This window comes from Myodes glareolus, chromosome 16 (assembly GCF_982192425.1).
Source record: "Myodes glareolus chromosome 16, mMyoGla1.1, whole genome shotgun sequence".
In the NCBI taxonomy this organism is placed as follows: Eukaryota; Metazoa; Chordata; class Mammalia; order Rodentia; family Cricetidae; genus Myodes; species Myodes glareolus.
In genome coordinates, this window is record NC_142041.1 from 12,581,159 (window position 1) to 12,604,781 (window position 23,623).

The following is a 23,623-nucleotide window of genomic DNA, read 5'->3' on the forward strand; positions in this document are numbered from 1 at the left end:
TTGAGCCTCAGCATGCAGCGTGGCCAGTGTTTATCCCTCTTCACACTGCACGGCCTACATTTACACCGTGCACTACTTTGATAGCTTGAAAGTGATTTCTCACATTTTCGTTTTGTTTTGTTTTTTTCGAAACAGGGTTTCTCTGTAGCTTTGGAGCCTGTCCTAAACTTACTTTGTAGACCAGGCTGGCCTTAAACTCACAGAGCTCCACCTGCCTCTGCCTCTGCCTCTGCCTCTGCCTCTGCCTCTGCCTCTGCCTCTGCCTCTGCCTCTGCCTCTGCCTCTGCCTCTGCCTCTGCCTCTGCCTCTGCCTCTGCCTCTGCCTCTGCCTCTGCCTCTGCCTCCCGAGTGCTGGGATTAAAGGCATGCGCCAGCACCGCCCGGCTTCACATTTTATAACTAAGATTTTACCTAGCATTTTTCTTACGTTCCGTCTGATCAGCACCTTTTCCTGAGCTTACCTACAGATTTGCTATGAGTGCCTGAGCATCCAGATATGAAACTTGGGTTCTGTGATTTGAATTGCATTAGGTAACTACTCATCCTAGAAGACATACTCCAAGTGGTTCAGGACATCAGTGTGTTAGGGTAGTTGATCAGCACCCACCCCAGCAACTCATGCAGTTAGTGGTAGTAAGAGTGAACTCAGGAACGTGACCAACGGGCCACCTCCTTTCTAGTGTAGCTGCATGGTGGATGTGGAAATGTTTGTGCGCTTTTAGAAGCCCAGAAAAGCCTCCAAAAACAGTTACTAGTATTGATTAAACTTTCTTACTTTGCATTGTTCTAATCGCGATCAGCTGCCGCTCCTGCTCGCCCTCGTCACTTTCTCTTCTGCAATTCCTCTTTTGTTTCCTCTGTGCAAGAACTAACGTTCCTACACCAAGAGAGGCATGCCTGGCATGCTCTGTGTGTCCTGGTTTCCATTTCATAAAGATGTGCGATCACAGAGGATCTCCCGTACACATAAGACACACATGCTGACTCCTGAGTTACAGTCCACTCATCCTCTTTAACTCAGTGGCCTTTCTCCTCCGTAATAAATAACTAGGGCACATATTTGTGAATTAAAAATCACATTTGCTTGACTTACCCATGTTTCTGGGTGTCTGGTGTTCTGTGTGACTCCCTAGAAAGCAAGCATTGAAGAATAGTGGTGGAGTTTCTGGGAACTCTGGGGTTTGAAATCTGTGGACATTGCCCTACCTGTCCTTCAGAAACAAAAAGATAAGCCATTTCCTTCACCTCTCTAAGTTTTTGCTTTATATTAAATATAGGATGCGTCTAGATATGATTAGGGCTAATTTTGTGGTAAAGTTGAAAAACATTGTCGTAGAACTACGCTTTAACAAATTACTCAAAACAAACAGAAAAAAATCAAATATAGAAAATTTTCAAAAGGCACCCTTAACTGTATGATTAATTGACTGACATCTAATGTAGTAAAAGTAAGTGCTGTGATTTTGCTCAAGTCTCAGTGCTGAGTTCTTGAAGACCCGAAATTCAGGTGAGTTAAGTACGCATCTTGGCTGTGCTCGCTGCTTCGCAGTGGGCTTGCTGCTCCTCTGTCCCCTGTAGAGATAATCCACCCGTGCACCTCACCATCTCTCTGCTTCAGGCCAGGTAGCACAGGTACCAGGCATGTTTTCACGCTAGGAATTTTTATTAAGAGGGGCTGGATTGCTGCTCTCTGCCCCTGCTAGCTAATTCTGTAAGGATCTCATCCACCAGAGCATGCTCGAAAAAATGAGTATTTCGACCAGGTTTTAAGTTATTATAAGTGCTAGTATTATCTTGGACTGGAATATGTATTTGCTGTCTTCTGTCTGCTATGATGAGCAAGCCTGCAGGTTGTTATGTTAGTGGTAAGCACTTACCGTTTTAATCTTTCTTGTTCATTCAACAGTTACTTTACTGTCATTTATGGGAAACAGCAGTGAATAAAACTGGCCTGACCCTGCCCCACGCTGCCTACAGTTGATTGCTCATTCTCTGAAGGTCTTTTTTGTTCGTTTGATTTTTGCGTTTGTCTTCTTTTTAATCTTCATTTTTTTGACAGTTTAATATGTGTATAGAATGCATTTTGATCATGCTCACCTCGTTACCCTTTCTTAAGTTTTGTAATTCATTGTAGTTTTTATTCTTCTCTCGCAAAGGACTCTGTAGATGGAGAGCTGACTGCTGAGAACTCCCAAGTTAGATAGGATTAATGATGTTTTAAAGCAGTGCTCCAAATACGTGGTACGCCTCCTTCAAAGTTGAGTTCAGTTATATAATCTAGTTCATCTCCCGTTCTTCAACATTTTATTACTTTATCATACATATAGAGTATTATCGCTGCTGAGTTTCCTTCTGTGATCCACCCTGTTTATTCTCTACGGAAAGTATTTTAAGCACATGTTGACATCTTTCTGAATTGTGAGCCAGTGGTTTGTTATGATTCGTATAAGTGGGAGCAAAGCTTTGGTGATTCTTAGCAAAATCTCTTTGACTTTTTAAAATGAAAAAAATTACCAGTGCAGGTAAGTGTCGCTCAGGCTTTGTAACTGACAAAGCAACTCTCAGAACTGTGGGGCTGAAATACAAAAACTGTTTCAACTTCTCATAGAAATCAATTTCAGCAAACCCTCTGAAGTGCAATTTGCTTGCTTGTTATTTTTCTTCATGAGCCACTATCTCCTCAGAATAAAATAAAACGTAAGAGGATGAACTTCCGTGCCCAAGCATAGACTCTCTCCCCCAGCTACCGCTGCTGTCTAATGCAGAGTCACCTGCGGAGTAGGGTAGAGGAGGAATCCGCAGGGCTGGACGTGTTCTGAAGTCACAGCATAGAGTGGGTGTGTGTGCTCCCCCCTTCTACAGTCCCTCAGACAAAGGCACAGAGGGATTCCATCACTTAAGTAATGAAACCAATCTTTGATAAAGTATTTAACTAGAAAAGGGAAGCATGAATGTAAGTTTTCTGGGATACAGACTTAGAGCAGTGATGATACCACCACCCCCGCCGGACTCAGAATACACAGATAAGTGTAGTTAACATTTTAGTTCAGCGTACATAAATATAAGCTGTGTTTATTTTTTTATATTTATTCTGTCCAAATCTAATTAACTCCTGATTTCCTTTGTTTAGGGAAATAATGAATAGTTCTTTGAAATTATTTGGCAATTAATAAAAATTCAAAGTAGGGTAAAATTTAGAGAAATTAATTTAGGAGTTACATTATAAGATAAATTAAGTTAACATGGTGGCTTTATTTGCAGTTTTATTTCTGGTTATAAGCTATATAGCGGGGGTAATTTGTAGACAGTTCTGTTTGTGGACTGTCTGAAATCCTTAACCACTAAGGCCTTTCTGTTATGAAATGCCCTGCACTGGTCAGCATAGGTAGAGTGTGAACATGTTTAGAGTGTGAACGTGTTTAGAAGGCAGTAAGATTTATAACAAAAAATACACAGATTTGTTATTTGCTAGTCAACTTTGGTTTTAGAATTAATTCTACCCAAATCATGCACTCAGAATTGCTAATTATTTTAATGGTTAATTAAATTATTAAAAAATTACCTTACAAATTGTCTTTTAAACTTTTTTCTTAGTTATTACTTCCTTTTGGAATTTTTTTTGGGCAGTTCTCATATAAAAATGATAGCACTGACCCTCCTTCCAAACTCAAGTGTATGTCAGGATTTCTCCACATGCAGGTTGTCTTGCTAACCTGCCCTATCACAGATCACAGTAGAATGGAGATGAGATAGGAGTTGGCGCCTAAATCCTGTCTTGACCACACAGACAGCAGCACGTAGTTCACTAGCAGTGGGGGTAGATGCAGCCATCTCGGTCACTGACTGCAAGGAAAGGCCAAAAATGAAAATACTCTTTATAAAGTATTTACATTATTCAGGAACTTTTATATTCATAATTACCACACCAAATATTCAGTGTGTGCCCTGGGCAAGTAAGTATTGACAAAACTAATGTTGCTATTTTGCAATTTTAATGTTCTTCCACTTATGCATGTCCTATGCTTGATAAAAATGGGGCTTTTGCTTGGACTTTAAAAAATACCTTTATTTGTTTAAAGTTTTATTTTTTTAAATAATGTGAATAATAATAATACTGGGTTCTATATACTTAGTAATTTTGTAATGATGCTTGAATGTCCTCTATTAAATATTTTCTTTCTATATTATTTTTACATATCATCAAATTCTGAAAGTAAGTGAGGATTTTAAGAAATATTATTAGATTGTTATACAGCTTGAAAAGTTAGATTGTTATACAGCTTGAAAAGTTTTAAACCGAACCTGTCGTCGGCATATCCTTTTGTTATTGGTTTTTAAGTATTTGATTTTTATTGCCCCTCACGCTCTTCTAATCAAATGCTTCTGAGTACTTAAGTGAAAGTAATCACAGCGTACTAACCACTGCCTTGTGTTCTTTGTGATACTTGTAGGTCTCTTTTACTTTATACCATTGTTATGCCATTTCCTTTCATCATAAATATCAACACAGTGTGTATATATACTGTCAGTCAGCTAAAGACCTAGCTGCCCGCTGGCATCTTTAAGATATCTTCAGGTTTTTCAACAATGATCTCATGCAAAAAAAGTTTTGCCTTTTCCCTGACACCTGGCTCTTGTAGCAAACCTGTATTTAATGTCCCTCACATGTACCTGGAATCTGAACAGAGGGTGGTTGCTACATTCCAACCAGCCTTACACCATTCTTCAGTTTAAATTGGCAGTTCTGCAAGTAGCCCCAGTCACAAGTGTAGGCAGTGTGGGTAGCAATGCTGAGATGAGGTTTCCAGAGGCACTCTCCTGACGAAACTGAGTTTGTATCTTCCATCATATTAAGCTTAATAACTCTTCACTAATTTTGTTTGCAGTCAGTAACTCTAATAGCCATTTCTTTTGGTTAGATTCCTTTTTTATTAACAAGTGGGGAATCATTCAGCATCACAAATTGGCTTTTTTTTTCTAGGTAATGCTGTTTTTTTCTTTTTATGTGTGCATTTATTTGGCCATGTAAAGTGTGCTTACAACTAATCAAAACAAGCAGTTGGTGGGAATTAATGCACGACTCATCGGCAGAGTGGAATATAGCATGCGCTCTGAAATTGCAGTTTGTTCACGCTTTAGTTTCTGTCCTTTACACTCCAGTTTCACTTATACTATAATCCATTCTGTTTCTACTTCTTCATAGATTGGCCAAAATGGGAAGGGCTGGATTCTGCTCTCTTCCACGAAGAGTTAATGGGACTGGCTAAGATCAAAGTCTGAGGCTTTTTCCATCCTTAATCAGGTACGCATTGAACAAAAATCACTAGTTATATGCATGTGCCTTTAAAGTATTCAGTTTATAAACATTGTGAATATAATTTTTATTTGATGTTATGTTCACAACTTTATATTTATCCTGAAATTTTAAATGTACCTATAATAAGTAATTTGAATTTTGTAATGGATTAAAATATAAAAGCGTTATCAGCCATGAAAATTTTCAGCTGGTCTTAGAAAAGTGTAATATTTGCTATCAGTGTGCTTCCTCATTGCTCAGTATGTACATCCAGAAACATCCATTCATTACTTCATATTGAGTACCCCGGTTTAATACAGATGCGTTCGTGTTGTTTTATGGTGCCCTTTTAGTGTCTTTTTAGGGAGGAGTTGCATTAAAGTTGTTTTTCTCTTCTGGGATTCTCAGCATCATAGCTGTGTTGCTACAGTGGTGATTATGACCAGTGTTCAGACCTAGTTATTTAGACACCTTACATTCCCTTTTGATCCTGCAATTGCAAAATGATTGACGTGATCATAGTCTCAGTACGTCTATGAAAGCATCTAGTGAGGAAATCACAATGAAAATCAAAATTTTATACTAATTCACTGTCATTATTGATCTGTAGAGTAGCTCTTACCCCTAACATGGAGGGAGGCAAAACATCTGTCCTTTGAATGAGCTCATAACAGGAAGAGAGCAAGTCTTTGAGCTTCAGAAAACCCATAGCCAGAGCTAACAGCTGCATCAGTGCTGTGATGTCAACGCTAACAGCTCGTCTGTGCTATATCAGAGCTAACAGCTACCTTAGTTCTGTGATGTCAGAGCTAACAGCTGCATCAGTGCTGTGATGTCAGAGCTAACAGCTGCATCAGTGCTGTGATGTCACAGCTAACAGCTGCATCAGTATTGTGATGTCAGAGCTAACAGCTGCATCAGTGCTGTGATGTCAACGAACGCTAACAGCTCATCTGTGCTATGTCAGAGCTAACAGCTGCCTTAGTTCTGTGATGTCAGAGCTAACAGCTGCATGAGTAGTAAGATGTCAGAACTAACAGCTGCATCAGTGCTGTGATGTCAGCGCTAACAGTTCAACTGTGCTATGATGTCAGAGCAAACAGCTGCCTTAGTTCTGTTATGTCAGAGCTAACAGCTACATCAGTGCTGTGATGTCAGAGCTAACAGCTGCATCAGAGTGTGATTTCAGAGCTAACAGCTGCATTAGTTTTATGATGTCAGAGCTAACAGCTGCGCCAGTGCTGTGATGTCAGAGCTAACAGCTGCATCAGTGCTGTGATGTCAGAGCTAACAGCTGCATCAGTGTGTGATATCAGAGCTAACAGCTGCATCAGCATTGTGATACTCGTTGCATCATATTAATATCATTTGTAAACTGTAAGAGGAGCTTCCTGATAATTAGAACAATATAAAAGCCTGCATCTGTCTTACAAAAAAAAAAAAACAAAAAAAAAACAAAACTGTATGTGCTCAGCTTGCCTGAATGCTGTACTGCTTCAGTCAGATAATGGCTCACTGCTGCTTAGTCTACTAGGGACAGCCTCTCTGCTAAAGTACAAAAAGATATGGCATGCACTTAACTGTTACCAAAATGTAGGTGTTTAGAATTCCTGAAAAAAGTCTAACTGGAATCTGTAAAAGTGAGTGTAACACACTAAATTGTGTAAAGGCATGTGTCAATCTAGTACCAAAACACAGGTGAGATAAGAAAGTTGTTTTTCTTTAAAATATCTAAGAGGATGACAAATTCATTTAACTATATTTAGTCGTCAGATCCTTTTAAAAGGCATTACGGTTGCTACCATTTCTGTGGTCTCTTGGAAAAACCCCTCTAAATTACCTTAAGAAACCTTGAGGAAACATTTAACTCAGTGGTTCTCACCCCACCAGTGTCACATATCAAATGTTTACATTATGATTCATAACAGTAGCAAAATTGTAATTATAAAGTTGCGACAAAGTAATTTTATAGTTGGGGGCACTCCAACATGAGGAACTATATTAAAGGGTGGTGGCATTAGGGAGGTTGAGAGCCACTGATCTAACTTACATAACAGTAAAGTCTTTGAGGAGTTGATTTTCCTGCTCTGAGAAATAGAGTTAATTATATTAACTACTTCTTATCTATGGAGGTTTCTGTTTAGTTTCAATTATCTTGTTTAAAAGTAGCGACATTCTTTTGTTGCACAACATGCATGCTTCACTCTTCCTCATAGTGCTGATAGTGAATTGAAACTCAGGGCGAAACACTTCTGTGATGATGCATTTTTGCACAGATGTTGTGCACTGTGAGAACTCTGAACAGGTGTGCCACACTCAGGTTCAGTTGTATCAAAAGCTAATTTGTTCAGCTTGGGGAGGCCTAATGGTTCCAGCTTACTAGTAACGTTAGTGCACCCAGTAAGAATAGTCTTCTCTATGACAGAAACAGTTGAAGGACACTAACCACACTTCCCCAGATGACAAGGGTCTGCAGTGATCACCTCAAGTGTTATCAACAGGCTTCACCATGTCAAGAATATTTGCTCTGAAGATCAGTCATTTCCACCCTCATTCAGAAACCCCCTTAGAGTATTCTAGCGCTGGTCAGAAGGGTCAGTTTGCACTCGGTGGTGCTTTCACCTCTCTTCCTACGGGGTCTCAGCTTCCCGCACCTCTTCCATGGACTCCCTGGTTTGCCAAGTGCTCTAAGTGCATATGTGTTCACGTGACCCACATGCACAGCGTGATGGGCACAGAGTGCAGCGGCTGTTCAGCTGTAAGACGGGAGGTTGCTGGTGCAACCTTTAGAACCCTACTCTGAGTTCCCGAGTCACTGCTGCCCTGCTAAGTCCAGCGTTTGTCAGGTGCGATTTCAGGGTATGTATGAACTGTTCATTCTGAGCAATGCGTTGATATCTATCTGTTTTGGAAAATACAAAGGAACCTACAGATATTACATTGGACCAGCTGAATCCATTTTATGGTTTCTTTTTTAATTCAAAAGCATCACAAAGCAAATAATTTTTTAATTGAGTTTAGTTACAAACTAGTTGTTTCTTATTTTTTTTTCCAGTCCCTTTTTGCTTTCTTTTACGACCACATGAAACTTGAGAAGCCACCTAAAGCTATATCACTTAGTGGAGTTGGGCAGTTCCCAGGTGTCCAACAAGAAGGCCTGGTTTAGGCTGCGATGGCCACTGTCATTCCTGGTGATTTGTCAGAAGTAAGAGATACCCAGAAAGCCCCTTCAGGGAAACGTAAGCGTGGTGAAACCAAACCAAGAAAAAACTTCCCTTGCCAACTGTGTGACAAGGCCTTTAACAGTGTTGAGAAATTAAAGGTTCACTCCTACTCTCACACAGGAGAGAGGCCCTACAAGTGCACACAACAAGACTGCACCAAGGCCTTTGTTTCTAAGTACAAATTACAAAGGTACTACGCTCTATTTGTCTTTCAGATTATGCTTTCTCTTGTGTTGGCCGTCTGAAGCCGTTGTAAGTGTGTGTATCTGTATACACATTTCTCAGCTCATTCGCAGACAGGAAATGTTAAGTAGATTAGACATTGGGTAGCTTGAAATATTCTAAGTGACATACGTCTGTGGTAGTGTCTTTGGATTTTTTTTTTTTAAAGTAAAAAATGCTTAATGAGAGTAGAATTTCCGTGTGTAAAGAAAAGTTTCTTCGTGGAAAGGGTGTGGACATTACATGGATGTGTTCGGTCTTGCTTGTTTACTTTTGAATGAGAGCTGAAACCCAGTCAGCACTAAAGTGGCGACATAGATGGCTCGAGCTGTGCGGTGTGTTAGCTGTGCTGTGCTGTGTGCTGCTCAGGGAGACCCTCGTTAGGAGAGCTGGGAGCGAGCCTTAGTAGTTTAGCTTCCCGTTTGAAGAATGAGTATGTACGCTTTTGCTAAGATAATCACTCACAGAATCTATCTATGTTTAAAGGCACATGGCTACTCACTCTCCTGAGAAAACCCACAAGTGTAATTATTGTGAGAAAATGTTTCACCGCAAAGACCACCTGAAGAATCACCTCCACACCCACGACCCCAACAAAGAGACCTTCAAATGCGAGGAGTGCGGCAAGAGCTACAACACCAAGCTCGGCTTCAAGCGGCACTTGGCCCTGCACGCTGCCACCAGCGGCGACCTCACCTGCAAGGTGTGTTTGCAGACTTTCGAAAGCACCGGCGTGCTCCTGGAGCACCTGAAGTCGCACGCGGGCAAGTCCTCCGGGGGCGTGAAGGAGAAGAAGCACCAGTGTGAGCACTGTGAGCGCCGGTTCTACACCCGGAAGGACGTCCGGAGACACATGGTGGTGCACACCGGGAGAAAGGACTTCCTCTGCCAGTACTGTGCACAGAGATTCGGACGGAAGGATCACCTCACTCGACATATGAAGAAGAGTCACAACCAAGAGCTTCTGAAGGTCAAAACTGAACCGGTAGATTTCCTGGACCCTTTCACCTGTAACATGTCTGTGCCTATAAAAGACGAGCTCCTGCCGGTGATGTCCTTGCCTTCCAGTGAACTCTTGTCCAAGCCATTCACAAACACTTTGCAGTTAAACCTCTATAACACTCCATTTCAGTCCATGCAGAGCTCCGGATCTGCTCACCAAATGATCACAACTTTACCTTTGGGAATGACGTGCCCCATCGACATGGATGCTGTTCACCCCTCCCACCATCTTGCTTTCAAATGCCCGTTCAGTTCTACCTCATACGCAATCTCTATTCCTGAAAAAGAACAGCCGTTAAAGGGGGAGATTGAGAGTTACCTGATGGAGTTACAAAGTGGTGCGCCCTCTTCATCCCAGGATTCTCAAGCGTCGTCATCTAAGTTAGGGTTAGATCCTCAGAGCGGGTCCCTCGATGACGGTGCGGGAGACCTCTCGCTGTCAAAGAGCTCTATTTCCATCAGTGACCCCCTCAACACACCAGCATTGGATTTTTCTCAGCTGTTCAATTTTATACCATTAAATGGCCCTCCTTACAATCCTCTGTCAGTGGGGAGCCTTGGGATGAGCTATTCCCAAGATGAAGCACATTCTTCCGTTTCTCAGCTGCCCGCCCAAACACAGGATCTCCAGGATCCTACGAGCACCGTGGGTCTCGGTTCTCTGCACTCGCTCTCCGCGGCGTTCACCAGCAGCCTGAGCACGAGCACCACCCTGCCCCGTTTCCACCAGGCCTTTCAGTAGGGCCTGGTGGCAGGTTCGAGGGGGAGGCGCGTGTGTGTAGCCCCGCCCTCGCCGACCGTTTTTATCTTAGTGCCTACTTTAAGACAATACAAAGACTTCTGCTTTTGTATAATATCAGGTTTCACAAAGCCAGTAAATAATAGGAACTAGCCTCTTCGATAAGCTTTGAAACCGTTCATGTTTAATTACGTTTGCTGTTTCTCCCGATTTACTGCCAGCTGTCATAGTCTCAGAGTTTTACTTCATATAGGAGCGCCATTATTATCACTAAATTCTTCAGGTCCTGTGTTCAAATTACTATTAGGCTTTAAAATTTTCATTTTTGTCTAATAGCATTGGGCATCGGACATTCGGCTCATTTTTTTTTTTGCAAATATGCAATACAATGTAAATCTTATGTAACGTGTGTGAATAGCTGAGGTGTTTTACATGTTTTGCTAGCCCCTAAATAGATTCATGATCAAGTGTTTTAAAGGAATCGAGAATCCAGCTTGGGGAGATTATAGTGGTTTCTTAAATATGCCATCATTTCAGATCAATATATTTTGAAGACTATTGTCTGGCTAGAATAGTATGAGCACATGACAAAACGAGAGAAGAGAGTTTCAGCATCTAAAAGAAACCTTGAGAGGTCACAGGGTGTTCTGTGTTGGCCCTCAGGCTGTTCTGCCACATCTCAACCATCTTTACTTTATGTTAACAGTGTGTGGTATCAGTCTTCAGGACCAGGGCAGAAATGTCCTGTTTCATGTCCTTCGCCTTTCGTGCCCAGAATGGCCTCAGTGTACCAGCATTCTTAATGTTGCATGTTGTCCGTGGTTAGTCCAGAGTCTTAGGGCCATTGTGGGGCAGTAGTCAGTGAAACGCAGAGTAGACTGCCTCAGTCACTGGAGTGAGACTCCTCAGCCGGACGATGGATGTCAAACATACAGCCAGACCTCAGAACTTGTCTAGAGAATTCCCACCGTTGCCAGAGCTGAAAACTGGACTCTTCCGGGGCAGAGTAAGCCTATCCCGGCACTTCTAAAACAGCAGTGTACGTCCTCCTCGCCCCGCCGTGGTTGGATGGAGAACTTAAACACATTAAAAAGCGACCTGAGGAGTCTCCACGACGTGTTACACAACCCACACAGTAAAACCCCACTTTTGACACATCTTAGAGAGTGGGAGGAGTGTTACAACAAGCCGAGTTTATAGAGGAAGCAAGGAAAATAAGGCACACACCGAGTGAGTGTGAAAGCACTGAGGGTGTGGTGCTCACAGACGCGGTAGTGATGGCTTCCTCACCCCAGCCAGGGCTCTGATCAGCAGTGCCGTGGAGATTTTCCTAAGGGTTGCTCGTGGCATCAGCCTGCAAGCTGTGTCTATTAAGCACTTGTTAACTCCTTATTTTGAGACCCCTTTTGTTGGGGCAGGGGTAGGGGAAAATTTACAGAAGAGTATGTATCTCTTAAAAAAAAAAAAAAAAAAAAAAAAAGGAGGAGGAAGAAGAAATATTCCTGAATTTCAGAGCACTCAATCAGCCCTGTGTGGGGAAACCCGTTCCCTTTCATAGGGCCAACTATTCACTGCAGATTGCATTGTTTACCATTAATTCTAAACATGAGTATAGATTGCTGAATATGATGCGTTATTTAAAATCCTTGGGAGTAGTATAAACTGAGGAGAAGTGGAAGATGTCATATGGGTGGGGCTTTCGCTGTATGTTACACACACGTCTAGCGCACTTGGTAGAACCAGAGTCGCTCTCTGGAGGGCTCTCGCTCCTGGTTTTCACCCTGGAGCAATAGTTTTTATACTTATGTATTTAAATTTTATTATGAAAATTTACATTTTATTAAAAAAAAGTGTTCCAAAGGCATTAAAATTATATATGTTAATAAGGAAATGCATTTTTAGCTCTTCGAGCTGCTCCCGGGCTGTGGTCGGGCGCATGCTCACTCTCCACATGGGCTCTTTGCTTCAAGGCGGCTTCCTTAGTTTCTGTGAAACAGATCGCTTACCTAAAGCTCTAGTTGAATGATTAGTGTTCAATATTGCTTTAATCACCATTGAAAAAGGAAAAGAAGCTTGGTGACAGAGCACAAGTAAATAGAAAACCTATTTTTATGTAGAGGTTGGTCCCAGACATCACATATGAAAGCACTAGCTTATTCTATCTAAAATTTGCGTAAGAAGAAGTCACACTAATGACCTGAGACGTTGGCCTTTATGGGCTGTATTTCACTGCTAATTGAAAAAAAGGGAGTACCAGGATATATGAAATAAAGCATTTTGAAATGGGAATGGCGCCATATCTGTATATATATAAATATATTTTTATCTTAATTCTTGCCCTGCACAGAACTCTAATACACATCTTCCAGGGTACAGTGTTAAAATGTAGAGTCTTCATTTTCCTCGTATGTACACCTCTCTGCCTATTGCTGCCCCCACAGACTTGAATAACACTTCAAAGTAAGAGGGAATCCAGCAAGTTGGGTTGGATTTTTTTGTTTGTTTATTTGTTTGTTTTGTATTGTTTTGTTTTTAATTGACTGCAGTGGTCACTAAACCCTTTCTTGATAGATTTTTCTATTAAAGATCAGGCAGCTTTTAATGTAATTGCACAATGTTTTAACAAGGATGTAACACAGAATTGGCTCCCCTCCCCCCTAGAAAATGTTGTCACTTGTTTTGGTTTTTATTTGAAGTAGGAGTGATTAGGGATAGTTCTTGCCAATGCTGTTTTCATTCACCAGTGGCCAGATTCATCGTCCTTGGAATTTCTGATAGTGCCTTAGATTGGCTGAAAGAAAAGGGATTAACCTTAACGAAAATAGTTTAGTGTAGAGTTTGGAGCTCAGACAAGACACCGAGCCTCATTCAGTTTGACCCTCTCGTGTGTGTGCAGACTGTGTCGGCAGCTGCCGCAGCACGGCGGTGGAAGAACCGAGGCGCCGTAGGCAATATACTCCACTGATATTTACTAATACCACCCTGGTAGTTATTGGTCACTGTTAGGCTTTCATTTAAAATCCTATTCCATAGTTCAATTTTCTAGGACTTAAGTTTTCTTGGTGGGTTATGCACCATTCTGTACGCAGCTTTTTCTTTTTTTTTTTTTATTTCAGTCAGCATTTCTTTCGAGCTGTGTGTTTTTGCGTCTTTGTTGCTTGTGCTTTTTTGTTTTTTTAGCCATTTGTGGAATATAGTGATATATTGTGTTAATTTGGACAGTGACGGTTTTTTAAAACCATATACTGACTGAAACATGAGCCAGAGCTGATTGCTTTATTAAGCTAATAATGAATGTTATAGAGTACATATTTCAGGATCATTCATCTAGTGAGCAGGACACATAGAGGCCAATTAAAAAAGAGAGCTTGGTCAACCTCTATACTTCACATTACTACAAGATATAGCACTTTCAAAATGAACCTAAACTTTTACAGAAACTTTCTATAGGTTATGCCTTTTATTTTAAGACTTATTATATTCGTTTCAAGTGCCATTAGATGCTATATATGTAGGCCTTTGATATATAATGCTTTGTGTACAAAAAAATGGTAGATGGTATTTTAAACAGGTACATTTTTACAGTGTTTTCTTATCGATTTGCTATATTGCACAGAATCAGTGTGTGTCTTTTCATATGGTTTTACAATGGTTTATTTTTTTACAAGGTTTACGTATCTCAAAGCACACTGTCTTCCCAGTCCGTAAGTAAGTTAAAAAAAAGAAAGAAACCAGTTCACCCAAGTTGCTTCTAGCCTACTGAGATCCATGTGACATTGGAGGAGATCTTCTCAATGTTGAGTATTCGTCCTTAGTGAAGGCAGACTGGTTTTTCTGACTAATGAGTCCCTCGGTGAGTCTGTTTTGTTTTATGCACGCTGTCAGCAGCCAGGTCACACAATGTATCTTGATCACGTGGGTCTGTATGAATACCTGAATTATATTGTAGCCACAGAGCGCTCCTCGGAGATTATATGCAAGATAACGCTACCAGCCTTAGTAACAGCACACAGATCACCAGTAAGCCTTTCTCCAATGTTAGCAGCCCCTGGGGATGGAAGGCAGTGTCTTTTGATAGCTTATCTAGCTCTATAGATGACACAGATTTCTCTGTATAAGCTTCAGTGGTACAGACAAACCAGAATGAATGTCTATCTTCTCAGAAACCCTCCTTCAACATTATATGGGATCATGCTGCTACTGTCACTTGGGACACAACTCTCACGGTGCTACAAACTTCTGTCTCGTTCAGTTGTATTTTTTTTTTATCCATAGGAAAAGGACTACATAGGTGTAAAGGTGTACAATATATTTTTATACTGTGACTTAATTTGTCATTAACAAACTTTTACACCACCACAGTGTATTCATGTGCGCTTGCAAAAGGAGATCGTGGATGTGCAAATGTTACCAGAACAAACCCAGCTTTTGTCCACAAGGTGACTGTAACTCAGAGTGGAAAGTGGGCTTGATGTAGGGTGTGGAGTGAAGAACACACTATAAGTTACTAACAGCCCTTTGAATTTAACAAAAACTGGGAGTCCATCGGGAAAATGGACTGCATCATGCCTGAACATAAGCTGACTGCTGAAATTGTATTTTTAGCTAATGAAAAAAAGTGTTTGGACTAGTACTCTAAAAATGCTCTAATGGTAAAGTTTTGAGTCAAATAGAAATGAAAAAAAAATCTGCATTCCAGACTGAATTTTGTATATTTTTATTGCATTTTAAATTGCTATTCTGTGATATTGGAAAATCAAGTGGCTTATCGTGTATATCATGTACTTAAAATGTATTCACAAACTACTGTTGTATTTGTATAAAATATAGACAAAGGTCATCCTGGTGTGTGTGTGACTTCTGTAAGGCAGCTTCGCGTCGTGGGGCTGCAGTGATAACTGTACTTTAGAAACTCACATCCAAAGAAGCAGGCCGCTGCTTCCTGTTGGGATACCCAGGTGTAGATCCTCACTCGCTACTACTTATTACTGCAGCTTCTTATAGCCTGCAGTGGTATTTGTTGTAAGGAAAAAGACTCCCAAATTCCACAGAATATATAAATAGAAATATAGAACGCTTTCGATAACACAGATCCTCCTGAATCCTCAGAGATGCCCCTTTACTGTAACGTTTTCCTCCTCCTGCTTTTAGACAATATTCTTTGAGAATTAATATACGTATGTAATTATTTTGATCATAGTTACCCTTCACATCCCCAGAACCATTCCCCACCTTCTCCCAACGTTATTTTGTTTTCTAATAACCCCAGAGTGCATTTTCTGTGGTCCGTATAACTCATGGGTGGAGGAGTGTGGACTGCCTATAACTACTAAGTATCTTTTGATTTGCTGATATAAAGCTGGAACTGCAGCCTCCAAGGCTGTTTGTTTTTTGAATGAAATTGTAGGTCCCAGGAGATATGAGGCTTTTGAGCTTTGGGAGAGGCCAGAGAGATTCTTCTCACAGGGGAGCAGGTTGCATCCCCATCACTCACATGGTGGCTTCCAGCTGTCCATAACTCCAGTTCCAGGGGATCCAGTGCCCTCTTTGGACCCCCATGGGCACCAGGCACATGTGGTGCACAGACACACGTGTGAGCAAAACGTTCATACCCATAAAGTATTTTTTAAAAGACTTTTTGAGCTTTTAGATTATTATTGGAGCAGAGAGTATTATTTTTAAAGTCAAAACTTGGAGGCCTAGGGAGCTGGCTCTGGCAGTGAATTGCCTGCTGTGCGAGCTCTGGAAACCCGACTTCAATCCCCAGCAGGCAGGCTGGGACAAGGATACCCAGAGCTCAATGGGCCTTCAGTCTAGCCAGTCAGTGAGCTCCAAGTTCAGCGTTCAGCGAGAGACCCTGTCTCAGAAGTGGGGATGAGTTAAAGACACCTAACATCAACCTCCTTTGACCTCGGCACACATACACAAAAAGTCAAAACATCAAAACCTGAATGCCGCTGCATCTAGAAGTCACAAATGCTGCTCAAGTAGTGTGCGTAAAGATCAAATCAACATTTAGCCTTCGCCAGTCATAGGAATTACCTTTCCCCAAGTTCCTATGGGGTTGGTTGATTCGCTCCCAGCTCATTAAATCAAGCTTTGTCAATGCAGATGAGCCGGAATGGTTACCACGTGCGTCATTTCGGCTAAAACCACGGTAGCCAAGAAAGCAGCTCCCAGGGAAGATAACAATTCTGCAAATTTATTTAACACCTCCAGGAACCAGTTAGGGAAGCAGTGTGCTGTGCCTCAGCCACTTCTCCCTGCGCTTCAATCAGGGAAAGGAAATAGGGGCTCTTGTATTTGTAATTCTGGATTTCACTTAGTTCCAGCAAGTATGAAAGTATCCCACATCAATCCTTAGAATTAACACTAGATACATGCCTGTGTAAATCTGTTCTAATTAACCCAATTAAAAAATGGGGCACTGAACTGAACAGAGAATTCTCAACAGAAGTTCGAATGACCAAAAGACGTTTAAGGTCATGCTCAACCTCATGATTAGCGATCAGGGAAATGCAAATCAAAACAACTTTGAGATACCATCTTACACCTGTCAGAATGGCTAAAATCAAAAACACCAATGATAGCCTTTGCTGAAGAGGATGTGGAGTAAGGGGAACACTCATCCATTGCTGGTGGGAATGCAAACTTCTGCAACCACTTTGGAAATCAGTGTGGCGGTTTCTCAGGAAATTTGGGATCAACCTACCCCAGGATCCAACAATACCACTCCTGGGAATATACCCAAGAGATGCCCTATCATACTACAAAAGCATTTGTTCAACTATCTTCATAGCTGCTTTATTTGTAATAGCCAGAACCTGGAAACAACCTAGATGCCCCTCAATGGAAGAATGGATAAAGAAAGTGTGGAATATATATGCATTAGAGTACTACTCAGTGGTAAAAAAAAACAATGACATCTTGAATTTTGCATGCAAACGGATGGAAATAGAAAATACTATCCTGAGTGAGGTAACCCAGACCCAAAAAGACAAATATGGTGTGTACTCACTCATTAATGGATTCTAGCCATAAATAAAGGACATTGAGCCTATAATTTGTGATCCTAGAGAAGCTAAATAGGAAGGTGAACCCAAAGAAAAACGTGTAGTTATCCTCCTGGATATTGGAAGTAGACAAGATTGCCAGGCAAAAATGGAGAGCTTCTGGGTGGGAGTGGTGTGGGGGTGAGGGGAGGTGGGGAGAGAGAAGTGAGAAGAGGAGGATGGGGAGAGCTTGGGGGAATTGGACGGCTGGGATGGAGGAAGAGTGGATATGGGAGCAGGGAAGTAGATATCTTAATTTAGGGAGCCATTTTAGAGTTGGCAAGAGACTGGACTCTAGAGGGGTTCCCAGGTGTCCAAGGAGATGTCCCCAGCTTGTTCCTTGGGCTGCTGAGTAGAGGGCACCTGAACTGGCCCTATCCTATAGTCACACTGATGAATATCACACTGATGAATATCTTGCATATCATCATAGAACCCTCATCTGGCGATGGATGGAGATAGGGACAGAGACCCACATTGGAGCACTGCTCCCAAGGTCCATACGAGGAGCAGAAGGAGGGAGAACATAAGCAAGGAAGTCAGGACCACTAGGGATGCGCCCACCCACTGTGATGGTGGGGCTGATCTACTGGGAACTCACCAAGGCCAGCTGGACTGGGACTGATGGAAATTATCTTCTTTTCAACTGTATCTTATTCCACAAAGAACTCAGAATCACTCACCAGTTTTTCAAGGCTTGGTAGCCAGTCTCTGGTCAATCAGTCTAGATGTCCTTTGAGCATATTTGTTTCAGTATAGTTAATATTGAAATTAGTAGACCTGAAGTGAAGCAAATTATACTTCATGATTTTGGAGGTCCTCTTATTCAAATGCGATGGGAAAAAAAAAAGTGAATTTTCACAAGGAAGAGAGTCCTGCTCCCGGACATCTATCAACCCCAAACTGAAATCTATGCTCTTTTAGGCTCTCTATCCTGCTTGCCTGCCCTACAAATTAGTACTTGCCCCAGAGTAAGCCAGCTTCTTAGCCACAGCCTGATGTATTTGTCTGGTTTTCTGTAGACCCCTATTACAGCTAGCTTTAACTGTCATTCTTTAGAGGAGACATTTAGTGAAGGAAATGGAGACTCTTTAATAGCTTATGGCAAAACACATCAATTCCCAGGTTCTGTCTCCTTAAGAAGGTACATAAGATGGGGGCTGGAGAGAGAGCTCAGCAGTTAAGAGCACTGGCTGCTCTTTCAGAAGATTGAGTTCAATTCCCAGCAACCACATGGTGGCTCACAACCATCTATAATGAGATCTGGTGCCCTATTATCTGCAGACTACATGGCAGTCGAACACTGTATACATAATAAATAAATAAATAAATCTTCCAAAAAAAAAACACAAGAAAACACATAAAGACACAGTGTTTAGTGATAGTTGCCTCCACAAATTAATCCTTAGAATTCTTGTTTGTATTGATCGTAGGCTACTGGTGAAAATGATTTTCTCTTAAGAAGCAATTTTTTTTTTAACCTATGAACATCCTAGCCTTGCTTTCTCAGTGGAGCTGTGCTTGGGATGAATACCAATGTGTATTATAAATGCGTAAGTGAAAGTGTCTGTGAGCCAGACATTTTTGAAAGCAGGCAAATGGGTCGTTCATTACAATCCTATAGTCAAGGGGGCGGAGGAGATAGCCGAGTCTGTAAATGTGCCGGTGGAGCTGAGTTCCAGTCCTAGCGCCCACATAAAAACACAGACATAACTGCATGCGCCTGTAAGCCCAACAATGGTGGATAGAGACAAGCAGATTCTGGGAGCTCGATGTCTGGTCAGCACAGCTGTAGTGAGGAGATGCAGCTTTAGCCAGAGAGCCTGCCTAAGACTATAAGACAGTAGGGACAGCTGACATCTCCATCTGGCCTCTGCATGTGTGAGCATGGGCATGCACGTCCAACATACACACACCTCACACACACACACATTGGTAATAATGACCATCACAGTCGAGATTCCAGGCCTTTGAGAATGAAAGACGCACAGACATTTCCGTGTATAATATTATAATTCCCCGGAGATTCCACTTGTGGTTTAACCTATTTGTTGGCGCAGCACTTCGATCTTCCTTGAGGATCCTTTCAAAATCTAGACAGTGCCATTGATCATCTTACCAGAACACATCAGCAAATGCTGTTTCTGGGGCTAAATTCTCTCTAATTAGTGGTCACACAGCTGATGCCATTTCGTAAGCGTATTCCTTATAAGCAGCTTTTCGTGCCCTGGGAATGCCCATTGCCTGGGCAGTTAAGCTCCTCAGCTATGGTGCCCTATGCAGAGAATTGAAGACACACTACCTCCCTACCCTCCAAGGAACCTGTGCTTGAAACAAGCACAGACTCTAAAATCGTTCTGAGAGTCGAGGAAGGTGACTTTAACACAACCCAAATGCCTTTCGCAATGATAAAGAACTACATCCTACGAAACAAGTTTTCTGCCACAAATCCTTCCACCATCTAATGGTTTCTTCCATAAAGATGCATCTAATCTCCCCCGCTGGCCAGTACCTTACTTTCCTTCCAGACGTTACCTATCATTTAAACTTGAGACACCGCACAGCCCAAGCACCTGAGGGCAAACCTCAGTCTAGTTCTGAGCCTGTGGCAGATAATTAACATGTACCTTTCAGATCAAAAGCGAAGAGCAAGTCTCACTTAAAGACTCAGTCATATTAGATTTAATACCCTTTTTTTAAAAAAAATCTATTCTTTCAAACTTGAGTCTAGAACATAACAAAATAACTTTGACCTAAAATAGAAATTTTTGTGTGTTCATACTCAAAACCATCTCTTATTCTGGCTTTCTGCATCAAAGCAAGTTCTACATCTTTGTTCCGCTTCTTCAGACAGAAATTACTCAACACTTCTACTACAGAATTCAACAACGTAGGGAATCTTTGACGATCTTATTCTTGTAGCTATACTTCAAAGGATCCATGGAATCTCAGTTCTGAACTGTGAAGACAAAAGGAAAGATCTATAGATTCATTATATTTTCCATTTGAAAGCCTTAGCTGAAACAAAAGGGTTGGAAATATTGGAACACTTCAAGCTCAGACATCAAACAGATGTTCAAGCAGAAGGTGGGTTCAAACGCCTACAAATTCTGAAAACACATTAGACTGTTTTTCGTTGAGAAGTACAAACAATTCACAAAAGCAAAAATGCAATCAGTACACTCAGCGTTTGAAAGGATCCATGAGCCTCGTTGCTTGTTACTGTGCCAAAATGCCTGGAAGAAATGAGGGAAGAAGGGTCTAGTTGTGGCTCGTGGTTTTGGGGATTCCAGTCCACCCTGGCAGAGAAAGCCTGGTGGCAAGAGGATCTCAATGATTAGAAGCATGAGGAAGCAGCTTCTGTTGGCCAACCCGGAGGCAGAAATCATGCCAGGGATAAAATACCTCATGGACCTACCTCTCAGTGTTCTACTTCCGCTAGGTTGGTACTACATCCTCTGGTTCTGCAACCTCCCAAGTGTTATTACTGACCGGGGACCAAGTGTCCAAACACATCAGCCTATAGAGGACACTTTAGACTTGAGACATAACAGCAGAAGATAATTGGTGAACAGAGACACCAGTAACTCTTGATTTAGTCTAATTATTGGAAATTTGCTAGAAAAGAAGTGCTTAAAAGTAATATGCATGTTCTCAAATATATTTCATAGTCATGAAAGTGGCTGGGTTTGCATCGTCAATTCTTAGCACACAGACACACGAATCCATGTTAACAAGATGATAAGGAATTAAAAGTTAGAAAATCGGGCTGGAGAGATGGCTCAGCTGTTAAGAGCACTTGTGATTCTTCAAGAGGACCAAAGTATAATGCCAAGCACCTACGTGGTGGCTCACAACCAGCCATAACTCTAGTTCCAGGGGATCTGATGTCCCCCTAGTTCACCTCTACAAACACCAGGCAGACACATAAAACATATAAGTCTAAAAAAGCATTGCCTAAAAAATACTTGGCACACTCAGTTAGAGTGAAAGTGTCCAACTCTTGCTGGATGTAGGACAAATAGAAGATTTAGGACACACTTTTTAAATGATGGTTTGACGCGAGAAAATCATAGACTAAAAATTCCATTAGGGAAGCCTGCTTTTGTCAGCAAATATCGAGAGACCCCAGCATCTGTGCGGTTGGGAAGATGTAGGGGAAGGTGGTGGTGCCTCTGTTTCTTCATCCAGAGCACACTGTAGGTCTGTGACCAAAGGCACAGCGTAGGTTTCTGAATTTGATGGCAAGTGTGGCTGGCTCGGTGCTCCTGCTCCGGTAGGAATCCCAAACAAACAGGATCCGTTCTGTTCTACAAACATCTGTTAATCACCTAAGGTGCACTGGACACTCTAAGTTCTGAAAAGAAACATCAGACAAAACAACTCCTGTCCTCGTGTTACATCATGAGGAGTGTACGTGTCTCCGAATACAGATGTTCCCTAGTTATGATGGGGTTCCCAACCCATCCGGCACATCAATGAAAGTGAAACCGCCCATAGTACACAGAGCCTGTTCAACAGCCTTGCCCAGCCAGCGTAACAGAACACTGCAGATTGGCCGTTGACTCCCTCATGGGTGCACGGCAGGATCACAAAAGGAGATTAGAAGGTAGCATGAGCCCGGGAAAAGGACGGACTTTAAATCTGCCGTAGTTTTCCATCATGAAATGCAGATTGTTCCTCTGTCATTAAGTCAAACCGTCCTAATCTGGGGGAAAATACCAGAGGTGGGTAAGATTCCTATTGGCTGATGGCTTCCAATATTTCAGCCCATGGTCACTTGGCTCTGTTCTGTTGTGCTGAAGCAGAATGTCATGGCAGAAACATTAGTGGGTGAGCATTTTCTTGCCTTGTAGAGGCTCACAAGTAGAAAAAGAGGCAGTCGACAATATATGTCCCCCCAAAGTACACCCTTATGACCTACTTCTCCAGCTAGGTCTCTTCTTAAATTTCTACCAACTCTTAAAAATGCCATGAAATTTTATATCAGTCAATGGATTGATCCGTTAATAACCTCAGAGCACTAAAGCCCCCACCTCTGAACTCTGCTGTTCTGGAAACCTGAGCCTTTCAAGAGACACATATTCAGAGTCTTGCCTTACGAAAAAAAGAAAGGAGCTGGAGAGATGGCTCAGAGGTTAAGAGCACTGCCTGATCTTCCAAAAGTCCTGAATTCAATTCCCAGCAGCCACAGGGCAGCTCACAACCATCTATAATGAGATCTGGTGCCCTCTTCTGGCCTGTAGTCATACATGCAGGCAGAACACTGTATACACAATAAATAAATAATGTTTATAGAAAAGAAAAGACTGGAGGGAGGGAGGGAGGAAGGAAGAACAAATGTGTGTACATCCTTGTGTGCTTTCAAAGTGTGAAATGAGAGTCCAGGTATGCCAATACCAGCCTGTAATAACGCCTACCACCACCATCATCTGTGGAAGGAAAAGAAGTTCTGGTTGTAAAGGGATTACAGTCACCACGGAAACTGGAAGACGGGAGTGCAGAAGCTTCCGTTCTTCGCGTTCCAGCTTGGCCCCAGAGTCTGTCGTCATTCTGTGGTTCCCAAACCCAAGACCCAAGGGAAGTCCTTGGTAAGGTTCTGGACTCCAAACCCCTGAGTCTTCAAGACAACTATATAGGAGAGGGGAGAAGGGGGAGGGACAATGCACATGGCTAAGCCCCAGGGAGCGTAATATCAGGAGGACCCATGAGGTCACCTAGCGGCAGCAACAAGGCCCCGAGGAGAGGGAAACCGGCATGGACCCCATGAGCGTGGGGTTCAGTAGTTCACTAGTGACCAATTTTGAAAAATCTTTAAGACATTAAAAATCATCAGATTGGGTCACAAAAACACCCACTACCCCCCACAAATATTTAGATAAGTCAAAAAACATGGAAGAATTTTGAATTCTTCCAACTTAAATTGTGGTCAACACTGCCACATTGCCCTCCGTAACAGCAGCATCAATGTGCGTTCAGTCAGCTTGCTTGGCTGGAAACTGAGTGGTTTCAATGCGTTTGTTCTCTAGATTGCAGTTTATATCTGCTTATTTTCCCAGAAGGATGTCACTGGCTTCACCCCTTAAGA

General features: G+C 42.0%; 1 protein-coding gene across 2 annotated transcripts in view; it reads left to right on the forward strand.

Annotated features, from left to right (window-relative positions):
• The window catches only part of Plag1 (PLAG1 zinc finger), a 43,064-nt gene extending 27,741 nt beyond the window's left edge, over positions 1–15,323 (forward strand). Inside the window, exons 3-5 of one of the 2 annotated variants that reach the window (XM_048420347.3) lie at positions 5,204–5,302; positions 8,352–8,710; positions 9,229–15,323. In XM_048420347.3, the coding sequence (XP_048276304.1) occupies positions 8,469–8,710; positions 9,229–10,486 (1,500 nt within the window). In that variant the 5' untranslated portion in view covers positions 5,204–5,302; positions 8,352–8,468 and the 3' untranslated portion in view covers positions 10,487–15,323. The remainder of the gene's footprint in view (positions 1–5,203; positions 5,303–8,351; positions 8,711–9,228) is intronic. The other variant, XM_048420349.3, reaches the window with a different exon arrangement.
• The last annotated feature ends 8,300 nt before the right edge of the window (positions 15,324–23,623 follow it).